Below are 16,437 nucleotides of genomic sequence, written 5' to 3' on the forward strand. Positions count from 1 at the left end.
AAGCAAGATTCTTGAATGGCAAAACCGGTGGAATACTGTAATAATCTTAATTCAAGATTACTTTACAATGTACATACTTACACCTACTTTGTTCACCTTTTTTCACTTTCTAATTGAAGGCATCAGTTCAGGTCTAAAGTTTAACTCATTTTGCTTAAAAATTTCAAATCACTTAAAAGGCAATTTGTGGGCCCTCTTTCACGAAAAGACATGTTGCAGTACTAAGTGCTGACTACACTGTATGATCAAGACAAGATTATGATATTCAAGATTATGTTCAAAATGGCTTTTAGAGGTTTTTGTTTTCTAAAAAAATTGTTTTGTCAATACAATCATGTAAAATTAAGTCATATGAGATGAATGTAGTCGGTTGCAACTACATTGTGTAAATGTTTACTATCATACATAAGGACGTAAAGACAGCAGAGTGGCAATAATTCTTAATAAAGAAACCACAACTTTTAGTTTGCAAGACATGTTTCGACATTCTTATGTCATCTTCAGTTGTAAATGCGATTTTAACGGTTGTACATTTGAATTTATATGAAATTACGTTACAAATTACGTCATATTGTTTACGTTACGATTTGAATATTAAATACGAAAAAACGTGACATAGCACGCGCTAGATGGGGAAAGAAGGAGAAAAGAAAAATAATGATAATAATAAGAAAAATTATTATGATAACAGAATCAAAAGGAAAGAGACAGCTCTAGATGCTTCAATTGCTGATTAAGGATGGGTTTGTCCCACTTAATATGCAATGCCTCTTTGATCTTAATTTCGTATTTCGAAGCGGCAGAATCTAAAATGGTGAAACATTCTGTACCACAAGAGTCGAGACAGGCCTTTGATGATTGTAGGTGCTTGTAAATGTGTGAAGTTTTTTCAGACAAGAGGTGCTCACGAACCCGTGTACAGATGTGGCGAGTGGTCTCACCAATATAACTGGCATTACAGCCAGCACACGAAAATTTATAAACGACACGCGAACGTAGACCTGGTGGTACTGAATCTTTCACACTGAACAAGTTTCTGAGCTTAAACGTATTGAAGACTAACTTAATATCTAAATCAGGTCTACAATAACGTTTCAGTAGTTGCCTTAACTTGGTTTGAGCGATGTCAGAAAACCGCCCAACATAAGGAAGTTTAAAATAATGCGAAGAAGGTTTTCCGGAGTTTAATGTGGCGTTATGCGTGGGAGAAGGATTATAGCTCTTGGCCAGATGCCTGGAGATAATCCTGTCTATGACGCTGGAAGGGAAACAATTTTTCCGTAGCAAGAAAATAAGTTTTTGTACATCCTTGTGGAAACCAACCCAGGAATTATTGATCTTATATACTCTGTCAACCAAAGTTCTTATTAAACCTAATTTGTACATCATAGGAGTGAAGCTAAAATAATTCGTCAGAAGACCAGTAAACGTCTTCTTGCGGTAGACGCTAGTAATTATGGATGGATTACTGTTGTCAATCAATATGTCTAAGAACGATAATTTCTCATTAATTTCCTTTTCCATTGTGAAGCGAATACTAGGGTGTCTGGTGTTTAAATAATCAAAGAACAATACCGCGTCCTTCTCATTATTGAACAAACAGAAGGTGTCATCGACATAGCGTCTGTAGAAAACAACTTCAGATAATGAATAGTTGTCTAACCAGGTTTTTTCATGATGTCCCATAAAGAGATTTGCAAGTACTGGAGCAAGTGGGGACCCCATGGCAACTCCATCTATCTGATCGTAAAACACTCCCTCAAACAGAAAACCGGTTTCAGTTCTTGCCCACTCGTACGTCTCATCGCACCAACCTTCTGTAGCGGACTTGAAGAAATACAGGGTATTAAAGAATCTAAGGAGGAACAAGGACATTGTAATACTGAAACCTGACAAAGGAAATGGCCTGGTTGTCATAGACAGGAAAGCCTACGAACAGGGTATTTTATCTATTATCAGTGACACTTCCAAGTTTAAGGTTAATGATAACGATCCAACATTACAAAGGGAAGGTAAATTACAACGTTTTTTGAGAACACTTAAAAGTAAGGGCCACTTAGACAAAAATACCTATGAGAGAATCTACCCAGTTGGTTCTCAACCAGCCAGGTTTTATGGGCTACCTAAGATGCACAAGGCTAGACGACCTAATGAAACACCTCCCTTTCGACCAATAGTATCTTCAATAGGTACCTACAATTACAATTTATCTAAATTCCTTTGTAATCTTCTCGAGCCACATGTCCCACACGAATACAACGTCCGCGACACGTTCTCTTTTGTACATGAAATCAACCAATTATCTACCTCAGGGAAATTCATGGTATCTTTAGATGTCGAGAGCTTATTCACTAGTATACCTCTCGATGAGTGCATAGATATTGCGATTAGGTATATTTATCAAGGTAACCCTGGTCTTAAGATAAACGCCGCTGACCTAAGAAGGCTTTTTGCCTTTGCGACAACTGAAACCGGTTTTCTGTTTGAGGGAGTGTTTTACGATCAGATAGATGGAGTTGCCATGGGGTCCCCACTTGCTCCAGTACTTGCAAATCTCTTTATGGGACATCATGAAAAAACCTGGTTAGACAACTATTCATTATCTGAAGTTGTTTTCTACAGACGCTATGTCGATGACACCTTCTGTTTGTTCAATAATGAGAAGGACGCGGTATTGTTCTTTGATTATTTAAACACCAGACACCCTAGTATTCGCTTCACAATGGAAAAGGAAATTAATGAGAAATTATCGTTCTTAGACATATTGATTGACAACAGTAATCCATCCATAATTACTAGCGTCTACCGCAAGAAGACGTTTACTGGTCTTCTGACGAATTATTTTAGCTTCACTCCTATGATGTACAAATTAGGTTTAATAAGAACTTTGGTTGACAGAGTATATAAGATCAATAATTCCTGGGTTGGTTTCCACAAGGATGTACAAAAACTTATTTTCTTGCTACGGAAAAATTGTTTCCCTTCCAGCGTCATAGACAGGATTATCTCCAGGCATCTGGCCAAGAGCTATAATCCTTCTCCCACGCATAACGCCACATTAAACTCCGGAAAACCTTCTTCGCATTATTTTAAACTTCCTTATGTTGGGCGGTTTTCTGACATCGCTCAAACCAAGTTAAGGCAACTACTGAAACGTTATTGTAGACCTGATTTAGATATTAAGTTAGTCTTCAATACGTTTAAGCTCAGAAACTTGTTCAGTGTGAAAGATTCAGTACCACCAGGTCTACGTTCGCGTGTCGTTTATAAATTTTCGTGTGCTGGCTGTAATGCCAGTTATATTGGTGAGACCACTCGCCACATCTGTACACGGGTTCGTGAGCACCTCTTGTCTGAAAAAACTTCACACATTTACAAGCACCTACAATCATCAAAGGCCTGTCTCGACTCTTGTGGTACAGAATGTTTCACCATTTTAGATTCTGCCGCTTCGAAATACGAAATTAAGATCAAAGAGGCATTGCATATTAAGTGGGACAAACCCATCCTTAATCAGCAATTGAAGCATCTAGAGCTGTCTCTTTCCTTTTGATTCTGTTATCATAATAATTTTTCTTATTATTATCATTATTTTTCTTTTCTCCTTCTTTCCCCATCTAGCGCGTGCTATGTCACGTTTTTTCGTATTTAATATTCAAATCGTAACGTAAACAATATGACGTAATTTGTAACGTAATTTCATATAAATTCAAATGTACAACCGTTAAAATCGCATTTACAACTGAAGATGACATAAGAATGTCGAAACATGTCTTGCAAACTAAAAGTTGTGGTTTCTTTATTAAGAATTATCATACATAACTTTTGACTTTATTATTTTTCTTAATGAAAGGATTCACTGGAGTCTGACAAGTCTGAACTTGGTAGTTCCGATGAGGGGCAGAGCTGTAGTGAAGATGAAGGCACGGATTATGCAGATTCTGATTCCAGTGATATAGAAGATATGCTGCAGCCAGAGGAAGTAGAATTGCCTCAGCCTTCTCCAATGAGTACCAATCAGCAACGTACCCGAGTTATTCTGACCTGGATTGTTTATTTTGTTTTGCTGTGGCAGTACAAGAACTATGTTAGTGACAATGCCATTGAACAGTTGCTGAAGTTTGTGCAACAGTTACTGTTTTGCATTGGGGAGCTGATCAAGGACCACACAGAGTTGTGTATTGTTCTTGCCACTAATATTCCAACTTCTCTGTACTCAGCAAGAAAGCTGTTGAAAATTGATCGGGACAACTTTCAGCAGTATGTTGTCTGTCCCAAATGTACGAAACTCTATCAGATGGATGAAGTTGTTATCAATGAGGGTCACCGAACTGTTGCAAGGACTTGTAACAATATTCCGTTTCCACAAGGAAGGCGGCGTAAGATTTGTGAAGCACAGCTTGCTAACAAGGTAACTTTAAAGAATGGAAAAACTAAGTTCTATGCTCTTAAGACGTACTGCTACAAGAGCATCATCGAGTCACTAGAAGCCTTACTGAAACGCTCTGGTCTTGAGGAACAGTGTGAAAAGTGGAGAAACAGAGCTAGAGATGATGACTTGTATGCAGATGTTTACGATGGCAAAGTTTGGAAAAAGTTTAGCAACTGGAAGGGCACAAAAGAATTTCTCAACCTGTCTCGATCATTTGGTCTTATGTTGAACGTTGACTGGTTTCAACCATTTAAACATCGGAATGATTATTCGGTTGGTGTAATGTACATGGTATTGATGAATCTGCCAAGAAACATTAGATTTAAAAAACAAAATGTTATTTTGGTTGGTATCATTCCAGCTCTTGCTCATGAGCCCAAGTCTCTTAACCACTTTCTGGAGCCTGCAATCAATGAACTGAAAGCCCTCTGGATAGGTGTTAAGGTTAAGACTTGTAACAGTCCATCAACCTCAGTAGAGGTTCGTGCAGCTCTTTTATGTTGTGCTGCTGACATCCCTGCTGCACGGAAACTATGTGGATTTCTCGGCCATTCTGCTAACAGAGGATGTTCCCACTGCTACAAATTCTTTCCTGGTGGCTTTGGAGAGCGCAAAGACTACAGTGGTTTTGACAGAGACCAGTGGCCAAGGAGGACCTCACAGCAGCATCGTCAGGATGCTTACAGAGTCAGAAACTGCAAATCCGAAACTGAAGCTGAAAAGCTAGCCAGTAAACTTGGCACTAGGTATACAGCCTTATTGGAACTACTTTATTATGAGGCCATTCAAATGTGTGCTATAGACCCTATGCATAACTTAATCTTAGGGACAGCAAAAAGGGTTTTCTCAAAATGGATCGAAAGTGACATTATTGGAAAGGCTGGGCTAGAGAACATTCAAAGCAGGATTGAAGAGATTTCTACATCATCTGATATAGGAAGACTTCCTGGAAACATCAAGTCAAATTATGGTGGATACACAGCTGCTCAATGGAAAAATTTTGTTCTTCTGTACTCAATGTATGCACTAAAGGACATACTTCCAGAGCAACACCTTCATTACTGGCAATCCTTTGTGCTAGCTTGCCGCCTTCTCTGTAAGCCTTGCATTACAAAAACTGACTTAATGCTTGCAGACTATAAACTCATTGACTTCTTAAAGGAATATGAGAAACTTAATGGCAAATTGGCAATATCTCCTAACATGCACCTCCATCTCCACCTCAAAGAATGTGTGGAAAATTACGGCAGCATATACGGTTTTTGGCTGTTTAGCTTTGAACGGTATAATGGAATGTTAGGATCCTATCACACAAACTATAAGACCGTGGAAATACAAATTATGCGCAAGTTTATGACATCTTGTAGTCTGGCAAATATGCAGTATTGCCTCCTAGAAGAGTATCAAGAATTCTTTTTTGACAATTGCAAAGCCATGTTAGGTTCCAAAAGAGTCTTAGAAAACATTGCAGAACTGCCACAGCTTATGATGGCCTCCACTGGATCATTAATTGGTAAAGAATCTTTATGGGCAGATTTATCATCAATTAAGTTTGGAAGCCCTTACAAGCTGGCCAGACTGGATCAGGATGAACTAGCAGCACTGCGTGTAGTTTATCATACCCTGTATCCAACATTGGCCGAAACATCACCGGCTATGGCTACTTTGTACAAGAAGTACTCATCTCTAACAGTAGCTGGCGAGAGATATGGTTCCACATTAGCTTCAAGACTATGTCCATATGCCCATGTAACAGCATCATGGTGCACTGAAAATGGATGCATTGACCCTGGCTTGTTGAGGCCAGGAATTGTACGTTATTACATAGTCCATAGTCTGGAGATTCAAAGAAAGCAATATGTTCATGTTTTTGCAGTTGTGAACTGGCTGAAACCTTCTGAACAAGACTTTGGCTTTAAGAACCCACTATCAGTTTGGCATGCAAGAGGCTACGAGACTTCAGGGCCATCTGTATTTCTACCTGTCCAAAGGATTCACTCAAAGTATTTGTCAGCTGAAAAACTTTTGTCAGGACAGAAATACTTGATCATGTCTCCCATCTCCAGGAGAATTTTGTTGTAACTAACTTACAAACAAGGGGGGGGGGGAGTTTGAAAAGGGATTGATAAGATGTTATTATATGGCCAAACAAAAAGAAGAATTTTGTTTGTTTACATGTAATGTAAGTGTTTTGTACTAGCTGACATTTTGCTTGTGCATGGTGATAAGCTGAACTTAAATTTTTCAAAGTTTGCTAGTCCTCTCTACTTTTTCTTGTCAGGCATTTTTGCACTTCCATTTAGTATTTCTCACTAGAAGAAAATGTCGCCGATATTTTTTGTTTTTGTTTCCAAGTTTTTTCACCACTTAAATGTACCCTTAATTTACACTAAAATGTGGTTTAAATGCCGGTATAGTTTGGAAAATCTAGACCAAGGTCAGTATTGATTTTAGCCAATCAAATTCAGGAATAGTTTCCAGTCCTTGTGAGACATGGCCATATAATAAGGTACTTTATATAATTTACCAAATTTATTATATGCTTTTGTTTCTGATACATGCAGGTGTGTTTAGAGTACATCTAAGCACCTTTGTAAGGTTTAGCTAGGTAACTATGTGTGGCTGTTGTGGTTCAATTTTAACCTTGCTTTAAATTTTATTTTACTTTGTGTTTAGATATGATAATATCTGTTGATGAGTTTGAAACAAAGGAAAATTTAAACCAGGGATAATACTGAACCCCAATAATGATGTACTTATGAGAAACATTACTCTTGAGAGTGATAAATAACTTTTTTCGTGTTCACTTAGTGTCATCTACAAATAAGGGAGACTTGGCAGAACTTCAGATTTTTAAATTGACAGTTATACAAACCAAACTCAGTTGGGAGTTTATAACTTTTAAATTATCCAAACCTCCAAAGGCAGTTCAGAGTTGTTAGGTAATTGGTGTTGTGTGACACTGATTGAAAATTGACAATGTTATAAGGCCTTGTATGGGATTAATTATTAATGTTGTTATCAATGAGTTCCTTTTACAATACTTCGGTTAACAAATAAGGAAATGTACATTTTATTCTTAGCCATTCGCTGTTCACTTTTGCCTTTCTTAGGCTTTTCAGTGGTGTTTTTGCTCTTTTGATTCTGTTAGATTTACTGACAATTTCTTTGTTTTTTTTTGTATTGTTGGTGACTGGTGGAACTAACAAAAACAATTTACAGGTCTATTACCTGAAATTCAGAAAGTTGTGTACCTGACGTTGTTGTTTTTTTTATTTAAGAAGGCAAGGGGGGGGGGGGGTTAAGTAGGCTCATCCTCAACTGGTATAACAACTTTTTGGCTCAATCACACAACTATATTATTTGGCCACAGTGGCTCAAATGGCACACCTGTCTTATTTGGCTCAAATGGCACACCTGTCTTATTTGGCTCAACCGGTTAAATGACACGACTGTCTCATTTAATCCAACCTACTCAAATCACACAACTGCTTCATTTGGCCCAACCGGCTAAAATCACACAACTGTCTAATTTGCCCCTACTTGATTAAGTGACACAACTGTGTCATTTGGCGCAACCGGCTCAATTTGTACAACTGTCTCATTTGGCCCAACTTAATCAAATGACACAACTGGCTCAAAACACATTTGTCTCATTTGACCTAACAGGCTCAAATCACACCACAGTGTCATTTGGCTCAAATCACAGAACTGTCTCAGAAATGTCTCATTTTGCCCAATCCACTCCACTCTCATTTGGCTTAACCAGCTCAAATGACACAATTGTCTCTTTTTGGCCTAACCAGCTCACATCCCAGAAATGTCTCACTTGGCCCAAGTGGTTCAAATCACACAACAATCTCATCTGATCCAACCGGCTCAAATTACACAACTGTCTCATTTGGACAAACCAGATTAAATGACACAACTGTCTCATTTGGCACAACCGGTTCAACTTGTCTTATTTGGGCCAACCAGATCAAATGACACAGTGGTCTCATTTGGCCCAACCGACTTAAATCACACAACTGTGTCATTTGGCCTAACTGGCTCAAATTACACCACTGTCTCATTCGGCCCAATCAGATCAAATGACACAACTGTCTCATTTGGCCCAACTGGCTCAAATCCCACAACCGCCTCATCTGATCCAACCGGCACAAATCACACAACTGTCTCATTTTGCCCAATCAGATCAAGTGACACAACTGTCTCATTTGGCCCAACCGGCTCAAATCCCACAACCGTCTCATCTGACTCAAATCACACAACTGTCTTGTTTTGCCCAATCGACTTAAATCACACAACTGTCTCATTTGGCACAACTTGTCTCATTTGAGCCAACCAAATCAAACGACACAACAGTCTCATTTGGCCCAATCCACTTAAATCACACAACTGTCTCACCTGACCCAACTGGCTCATATCACACAACTGTCTCATTTGGCCCATCTCATTTGGCCCAACTGGCTCAAGTCACACAATTGTCTCATCTGATACAACTGGCTCGAATCACACAACTGTCTCATTTGGACAAACCAGATTAAATGACACAACTGTCTCATTTGGCACAACCGGTTCAACTTGTCTTACTTGGGCCAACCAGATCAAATGACACAGTGGTCTCATTTGGCCCAACCGATTTAAATTACATAACTGTCTCATTTGGCCCAACCGGCTCAAATCCCACAACCGTCTCATCTGACTTAAATCACACAACTGTCTTGTTTTGCCCAATCGACTTAAATCACACAACTGTCTCACCTGACCCAACTGGCTCATATCACACAACTGTCTCATTTGGCCCATCTCATTTGGCCCAACTGGCTCAAGTCACACAACTGTCTCATCTGATACAACCGGCTCAAATCACACAACTGTCTCATTTGGACAAACCAGATTAAATGACACAACTGTCTCATTTGGCACAACCGGTTCAACTTGTCTTACTTGGGCCAACCAGATCAAATGACACAGTGGTCTCATTTGGCCCAACCGACTTAAATTACATAACTGTCTCATTTGGCCCAGCTGGCCCAAATCACACAACTGTCTCATTTGGCCTTAAACTGGCTTAAATAATACGATGTCTAATTTTGGCTGTCTCGTTTGGCCCAACCAGCTCAGTGCACACAACTGTCTTCTTTGGGTAACCGGATCAAATGACACAACTCGTCTCATTTGGGTCAATCAGATCAAATGACACAATTGTCTCATTGGCACCAACCGACCTAAGTCACACAACTGTCTCATTTGGCCTAACCGGATTAAATAACACAGTTGTCGCATTAAGATTCCTTGTTGTTCAAAGAACCATCTCGCGTTTGTGTTTTGGTAAGATGTAGCAAAAAACTGCAAATCCGTTTGCAGAAACATGACGGAAACGAACAACAGCGGAAATGTGCTGGCTTAAATATGACGGAAACGTGACTTGGCATTTCCGTTCCGTTAACGTGACGGAAACACGTAGACTTTAATTTTCACGTTTCCGTAAGACGTAAACATAACGGAAACATGGAGTTGCATGTTTCCGCCACGTTTCAGAAATACGGAAACATGTGATTTCGTCCTGTGAAAAGTCTCTGATTACGAACAGTGCAACAATCTATTCCAGTAACTGAGCCTGTGTCAATACAAGCCGACTTACTAAGCGAACAAAGCAAAAGTCCGTCGATATGGGAGTGAAAGATCTTAAGTGGTACAGTCCTTTCGTGTTCCTTGTTGGAGCTATTTTAAGTTTTGCTGATCCCATTACCGACATACTCACATTGGTGGAATTCTACCGCGCGGATCATAGGACATGGTTCGGTGTAGGGCTTACTTTTGTTTTGTTGCCATGTTTAGCGTTTCCAGTAGTGTTCTGCCGGTTACGTTTCCCATTAATTGCTTCACCTTCTAGTTGGGCAAAAACTGTTCTTTGGGCATTGCATCCATTTTCAGCAGCCTTCGCGAGAGTAGAAGCTGTTTTTTTCTGTCTCAAGAGATGGTGATCTGGAGACGAAATCGACCCAGATGCTGAATATGTACTCAATCACATCGACTTAGCTTTGCTCTTTGAGGCAGTCCTTGAATCCGCTCCACAATTTATAATTCAGTTGTACGCCATCATTGTTCAGAAGGAGCCAGCTACAATCATTCAAATCATTTCTCTACCTATCTCTTTCCTCACTCTGGCATGGGCCTTCACAGCCACTGATAAGACGTCTCTTGCCGAGCGCGAAATAATACCAACCAGCGGTGCCCTGATGGTTAAACATCAACTAGCATTGTATGTAGCTTACTTAATTCTTCTGAGCAGTCGACTGTTCGCCATCTGTTATTTCACCGTCAGCTACAAGTGGTGGATTATTGGCGTGTTGATGTTTCATTCTTGTGCCGTAGTAATAGCGACTGTTATTCAGAATAGAGACGAAGTTGGCTGTAATTCTAGCTACGTTCTCTCTACTATATTGTTTACGGGCATTCACTGTCTAAGAGATGACTTTGTAGAATTATCGATTGGTGTACAAGTAGGTGGTCTAACCATGAGTGTGTATTTCTCACATATTTTTTTTGTATTAGAAAACTTCTTTATGATCCTGATGTTTTATTTCACCTATAATCCCAATGCTTGGTACTCTTTACCTGTCACTGTGAGTGTTTGTGTGTTCAGTGTTCTTGGCTCCACAATGAGAGTTTGTTTATTTAGGTGGCTATACAAGAAATTTGCCAGCAGTTCACCACCTGCGAACAGCGGTGATGTGAATCCATGTGTGTGAATTATTACGTTAGTTCAGTGTGATTTAGTAATTTGGTAGTTTAATAATTTAGATTTGGTAATTTGGCCTTTAGCCGTTCTATTTGAATTTTTGAAGTCCCATGTTATCTAGGTTTAAGCTGTCGAGATGAGTTTCCAAATTGTGACTTTCTTGTTTAACTTCCATCACTGGACGTGCTTAGAATGTCTACTGACCTTGCCCTGTACTTTCACGAAAGTTCTTGTTTTGGCTTACGTAGTCAAAGATTGATTCATTTGATCGGAAGCATTAAGTACGTTATTGTTCATTTGTAAGATTTCGTCGTAAAAGTGGTTTTTAACAACAGAAACTGTTTAATCTTGCAAAGTTAGTTGGCCAGCATGCTTACTCAGGCGTGCTGATATCTAATATACAAGCATGCACTTTCGAGTTTACTTAGCGAATATTGGCATTGAGTAAGAAATAGTAGTCAGTAGAAAATAGAGGATCAAAGTTTGAGCATCAAAAAGACAGTAATCAGAATTTGAGTCAGACGTGATTAGTTCTAAAGCTATGAATGATCACAACTATTTCATTAGATCTTTATAGGTGTCTTTAGCAGTTTCGTGTTTTCACTTATTTTCATATATTGGTAAGATTTTTTGCGGGCACAAAAGATGTGACAGAAGAAGAAAGAAACTGTAGAAGAAATAAAATAAACACATAACAAGCAGCGAGTATTGGATGGATAGAATGGAATAGCACATAATTATCAAAATACTCGATTTAAGCTTCGAGCTAGTGGTTTAGAAGTTTTACATAAATAGTTTATGTTTATAAATGTACGATTTTTAGGAATAAATTTTTTTGAAAGAAAGATGTTGATTTGTGTTCCTCAACTTCGAGGTGGGTAACTTCCCTCAGTAGATAAAACTTATCTAAAGCTGTGTACAAGTTGATATTGTGCAAGATCAAAATTATGATAAAAGTTATCTAAATAGTCACTCAAAGGGCTTAGGGGTGCTTATGCTTTCCTATGGTGGCCTTTAGATTTACCTGACACTTCGTTCTACCTAAGATAAAATGTGTAGGGTTATATTCGTAATTTGTCAGTTACAGTTGTATGCTTAACCGCCAGCGACAAAATCATTCACTACACTGAAAAATGAAACTACCTAATTTTCGTTTTTTTTTTTCGATCAAAGTTGATTCAGCCTTGAACTCGATTACAACGATGACAAATTTGTTTGCACCAGAGACTTTCTCTTTACATCAAAAGTAACCGATTAAGATGGGTTTTTATACAATTGCTTTGCAATTACGAACTATTAAAGGCTGACTTTTCCAGACGTTGTTCCTCTTATGATATTTTAAAAACATGTATGAAGGTATTTTCTTACTGATCTTCTTGTGTGCTTCACTCGGAGAAACGACAATAACACTTAAAAGTCATTAGTTGACTCAAAATAAGGAAAATATTTCACCTATTGTTAATCTTTTGAAAGAAAAATTTTGTCGAGCATTTGAATAAAATGAGAGTCTGGATATCATATCATATGGGGACAGGACGGAGTACAGAATGGTGAAAAATGGAGGGAAGTGGAGGTGAAGGATATGAAGAATGTGTGATGAGAGGAGGTAAAGGAGGAGAAGTCTGGGAACGACGCTTTTTGCTGCCACGTCTTGTATCTGTAATTGCGTGATAAATAATTCGTGCAGGAAACTGATGCGTGGAGGACCAATTTCACCTGGCTGTCAGTAGTAAATTTTCAAATGATGATCGATCATTTTCAGTTGTCAAGGATTAATTACCTCTTAGATTGCATGCTATATGCGTTTTCCCCTCAGTCTCTTTTACAAAAAGACGGAATAAGTACTGAAAAGCAACAGACTCATTCGCGTTACTACAAAAAGGTTGGACAGTACTCAGCTGTGCCTCATAAAAGAAAACTAAAGTTCACGTCCGTCCTCAGTCCCCTGATTCGACATTCAGTGTTGTGCTCACTTTTTCTGGAGCAATTTGCTCGAATGGCAAATCCAGAGGGAAGAGAATAGCAAGGAAGAATTTTGATATAACAGAAAAAACCGGGAAAATTTGTTTTTTACATTGATATTTAATAGGTAACTAAAAAAAAAACTATGGTTTTTTTGTACTTAAATGTTGTCCAATAGTTATAACTTATTGAGTGATGTTGAAATTAAACGTGGTAGTGAGACAAATTTCTTGAATTGAAGTTATAGCGGAGCTTGCAGAGCGTAGCCCCATAATTATACAAAATAGTAGTAACCCATCGAGCCGAAAAAATTTGGATGTACGACCATACGACCGTACAAGGTGCTACTTTTAACATGCTTGGTCAACTGTACCGCGGGGACGCCAACGCCATGGCTTTGTTCAGTAGTCCAGTGGTCAGTGCACTGGGCTCCGAGTCGGACGACCCGGGGTCTAATCTTGGCCGGTACAAGGCGTTGTGCCCTTGAGACGTGCGGGAAAAATTTCTTTCTTATTTCTTGAGTGCCGCACTAAAAATTGTTTATTATGTATTCTGACTGACGGGCTTTTACGGTAAGATCAGTTTACCGGATTGAATTTGACATTCGTTTCAACTCATTTTTCCTTATGTGTGTTTTTACTCGGAAAAACAGTTGAATGTTCCGTACAGCTTAGTTTAGCATTTACCAGGCGATTTTTTAGAAGCTAATTGCAATTACTTACCGTAAAATAACTATGATATTTACCTGAACATACTAGTGAGGAATTTTTAAGAAAAAGATTTTTAAGCTTTTCATTCACAGTTATCGGTTAACTGGATTAAATGTGCTCGCTCAGACCAAAGTATAACATGTGGCGTGTTTTTGACCAGCCAATAGGGAAGTTTGTTTAGTAATTTTTGTGCGTTGAGAGAATTTTGCACTCTATCACAATAAAATGCTTCTTCGCGCAGATCCTTGTTGTCGCTCTGTTTTAAAAGAATTTGCTCATGCTTTTATCTGTGCGTATGTCGAGTTATGGATGCACTTAAGAAGTTTGAAGAGCATTCAAAAGCTACTCTTACGCATTTTTCGTGCTCTCCAAACCTCCCACGCGCGTCCGTAACTTGATATACGCACCGCTAAGCATGAACAAATTCTTAAGTGGTTATCCTGAAAGGCTTGCGAATTACTCTCTTCGTCGTCAATTATTCTCTCCAACATACCTGTGTCAATACAAGCCGATCTTCAAGGCGAACAAACGAAAAGTCCGTCGATATGGAAGCTAAAGATCTTAAGCGGTACAGTCCTTTCGTGCTCCTTGTTGGAGCTATTTTAAGTTTTGCTGATCCTATCACCGACATACTCACACTGGTAGAATTCTACCGCGCGAATCACAAAATATGGTTTGGTGTGGGACTTACTTTTGTTTTATTGCCATGTTTGGCTTATCCACCAATGTTCTACCTGTTGCGTACCAGTGAAACATCCCCTTCTGATTGGGCAAGAACTGCTCTTTGCGCATTGCATCCATTTTCAGCAGCCTTCGCAAGACTAGAAGCTTTTCTTCCCTCTCTCAAGAAATGCCGGTCTAAAGATGAAACCGACCTCTACTTTAATGAGAAAGCTGAAGAAGTACTCAGTTACATTTACTTCGCTGTACTCTTTGAGGCAGTCTTTGAGTGCGCTCCACAATTTATAATTCAGTTGTTCGCCATCAGTGTTCAGGAGGAACCAGCTGCAATTATCCAAATCATTTCTCTATCTATCTCTTTCCTCACTCTGGTATGGGCCTTCACAGCCACTGATAAGATTTCTCTTATAGAGAACAAAATAATACCAAGTAGCAGTGACCTAAATGTTAAATACCAACTGGCATTATATGTAACTAACTTACTCCTCCTGAGCAGTCGACTGTTCGCCATCTGTTATTTCACCGTCAGCTACAAGTGGTGGGTTATTGGCGTATTAATGTTTCATTGTAGTGTGGTAGTAATAGCGACTGTTATTCAGAATAGAAACAAAGTTTACTGTAATGCCTTCATTGTTCTCTTTAATTTATTGTTCATGGGCATTCACAGTCTAAGAGATGACTTTGTAGAATTATTGATGGGTTTGCTAGAAGATGGTCTAACCATAAGTGTATTTTTATCACATATTTTGTTTGTATTAGAAAACTTCTTTATGATCCTGATGTTTTATTTCACTTATCACCCCAACGCTTGGTACTCTTTATCTGTCACTGTGTGTGTTTGTGTGTTCAGTGTTCTTGGCTCCACAATGAGAATTTTCCTATTTCGTTGGCTTAGCAGGAGACCTGCCGGACGGCTCAGCAGCCGTGATGACAACAGTAATGTGAATACTTGTGCTGTGAAGTATTATGTTAGTTCAGTATAATCTGGTAATGCGCCTATATTTTGTCTGTAGCCACTATTTGAATTTTAAGTGCGAAGTTAGGTTTAAGCTATGGAAACGAGTTTCGAAGTTGACTATCTTGTTAAACTTCCATCGCTGGACGTGCGTCGTTGGACCACTAGCCTTGGCCATGTCCCTCGCGAAAAGCGTGTTACGGTCTGCAGCTAGATTGCTCATTATTGCAAACCAATATACCTGTATGGCGGTGGACTTGGCAACACATAATAAGATTTAGAACTAGAGTTTCTGCTTGTTTTCATTCGTAAGTAAAAATTATTAGATGTGATAGATATTTTTAGCTTTGTAACTCGAAATGTAGAAGGAATTAAATATACTAAACAAGCCGTGAGTTATGAATAAATATTATAGAGTAGCTTGAAGATACTTATTAAAATACGCGATTTTAGCTAGGAGTAAGTGGCTTAGAGGTTTGATACTTTCAACGAGTTTAGGATTAAGAGTTTAGGACTTTGATTGATATTGATCTAGAATTTGACTCTCATGCTAACAAAGATGTTGATTTGCATATAGAACGGCACTTCAGTGTGTAGAGCTTTTCGAAGTATTAAGCTGTGTACAAGTTGATAGCTTGTAAAACAAGAACTAGAATTAAAGTTATTTACATTTAACAAGAAAACAAATCCATTCTTTGAGTACTGAGAATGTCTCAAGATCATTATATTTTAAAATCTGTAAACGGGAAAAACTGAAGGTCCCTGATTCGAATCGTTAAACATACAGTCTAATACTCCATGTGGCTACTGTTAAAGCTCGATTGTTATAGCATTGAAAAGAACTAGAAGTTTTGCTGATGACGCTGGTTGGTAGTGTTAAAGTATATTTGTCTCGCATTCAAAGCAGAAAACTTGCCATATCCCACATGTTTATACAAGTGGCCTGTTC

At 38.7% G+C, this 16,437-nt stretch overlaps 4 protein-coding genes and 1 pseudogene across 4 annotated transcripts in view; 4 read left to right on the forward strand and 1 right to left on the reverse strand.

The window, feature by feature from the left end:
- LOC149040139 (uncharacterized) overlaps positions 1–7,689 on the forward strand; it is a 9,309-nt gene extending 1,620 nt beyond the window's left edge. The window contains exon 2 of the mRNA XM_089182941.1: positions 3,854–7,689. Within this exon, the coding sequence (XP_089039067.1) occupies positions 3,854–6,514 (2,661 nt within the window). The 3' untranslated portion in view covers positions 6,515–7,689. The remainder of the gene's footprint in view (positions 1–3,853) is intronic.
- LOC149040140 (uncharacterized) lies at positions 414–1,769 on the reverse strand. Its single transcript, XM_089181712.1, has one exon. The coding sequence runs from the start codon at positions 1,723–1,725 to the stop codon at positions 694–696; it is 1,032 nt and encodes a 343-aa protein (XP_089037838.1). The 5' UTR covers positions 1,726–1,769; the 3' UTR covers positions 414–693.
- Positions 1,787–3,804, forward strand: LOC149040141 (uncharacterized). The gene has a single exon (XM_089181711.1). It carries the CDS (start codon positions 2,129–2,131, stop codon positions 3,551–3,553), a length of 1,425 nt encoding a protein of 474 aa, XP_089037837.1. The 5' UTR covers positions 1,787–2,128; the 3' UTR covers positions 3,554–3,804.
- A 2,323-nt stretch (positions 7,690–10,012) lies between the features above and the next one.
- On the forward strand, positions 10,013–12,094 carry LOC149040142 (uncharacterized; annotated as a pseudogene).
- A 2,083-nt stretch (positions 12,095–14,177) lies between these two features.
- On the forward strand, positions 14,178–16,190 carry LOC149040143 (uncharacterized). The gene has a single exon (XM_089182942.1). The coding sequence runs from the start codon at positions 14,398–14,400 to the stop codon at positions 15,514–15,516; it is 1,119 nt and encodes a 372-aa protein (XP_089039068.1). The 5' UTR covers positions 14,178–14,397; the 3' UTR covers positions 15,517–16,190.
- Positions 16,191–16,437: the final 247 nt, after the last annotated feature.

Source organism: Pocillopora damicornis, chromosome 9 (genome assembly GCF_964200805.1).
Source record: "Pocillopora damicornis chromosome 9, jaPocDami1.2, whole genome shotgun sequence".
Lineage (NCBI taxonomy): Eukaryota > Metazoa > Cnidaria > Anthozoa > Scleractinia > Pocilloporidae > Pocillopora > Pocillopora damicornis.

Excerpts from the sequence above, each read along its gene's own strand:
- LOC149040140 (XM_089181712.1), bottom strand. The coding sequence starts at position 1,725 with ATGGGGTCCCCACTTGCTCCAGTACTTGCAAATCTCTTTATGGGACAT.
- LOC149040141 (XM_089181711.1), top strand. The coding sequence starts at position 2,129 with ATGCACAAGGCTAGACGACCTAATGAAACACCTCCCTTTCGACCAATA.
- LOC149040143 (XM_089182942.1), top strand. The coding sequence starts at position 14,398 with ATGGAAGCTAAAGATCTTAAGCGGTACAGTCCTTTCGTGCTCCTTGTT.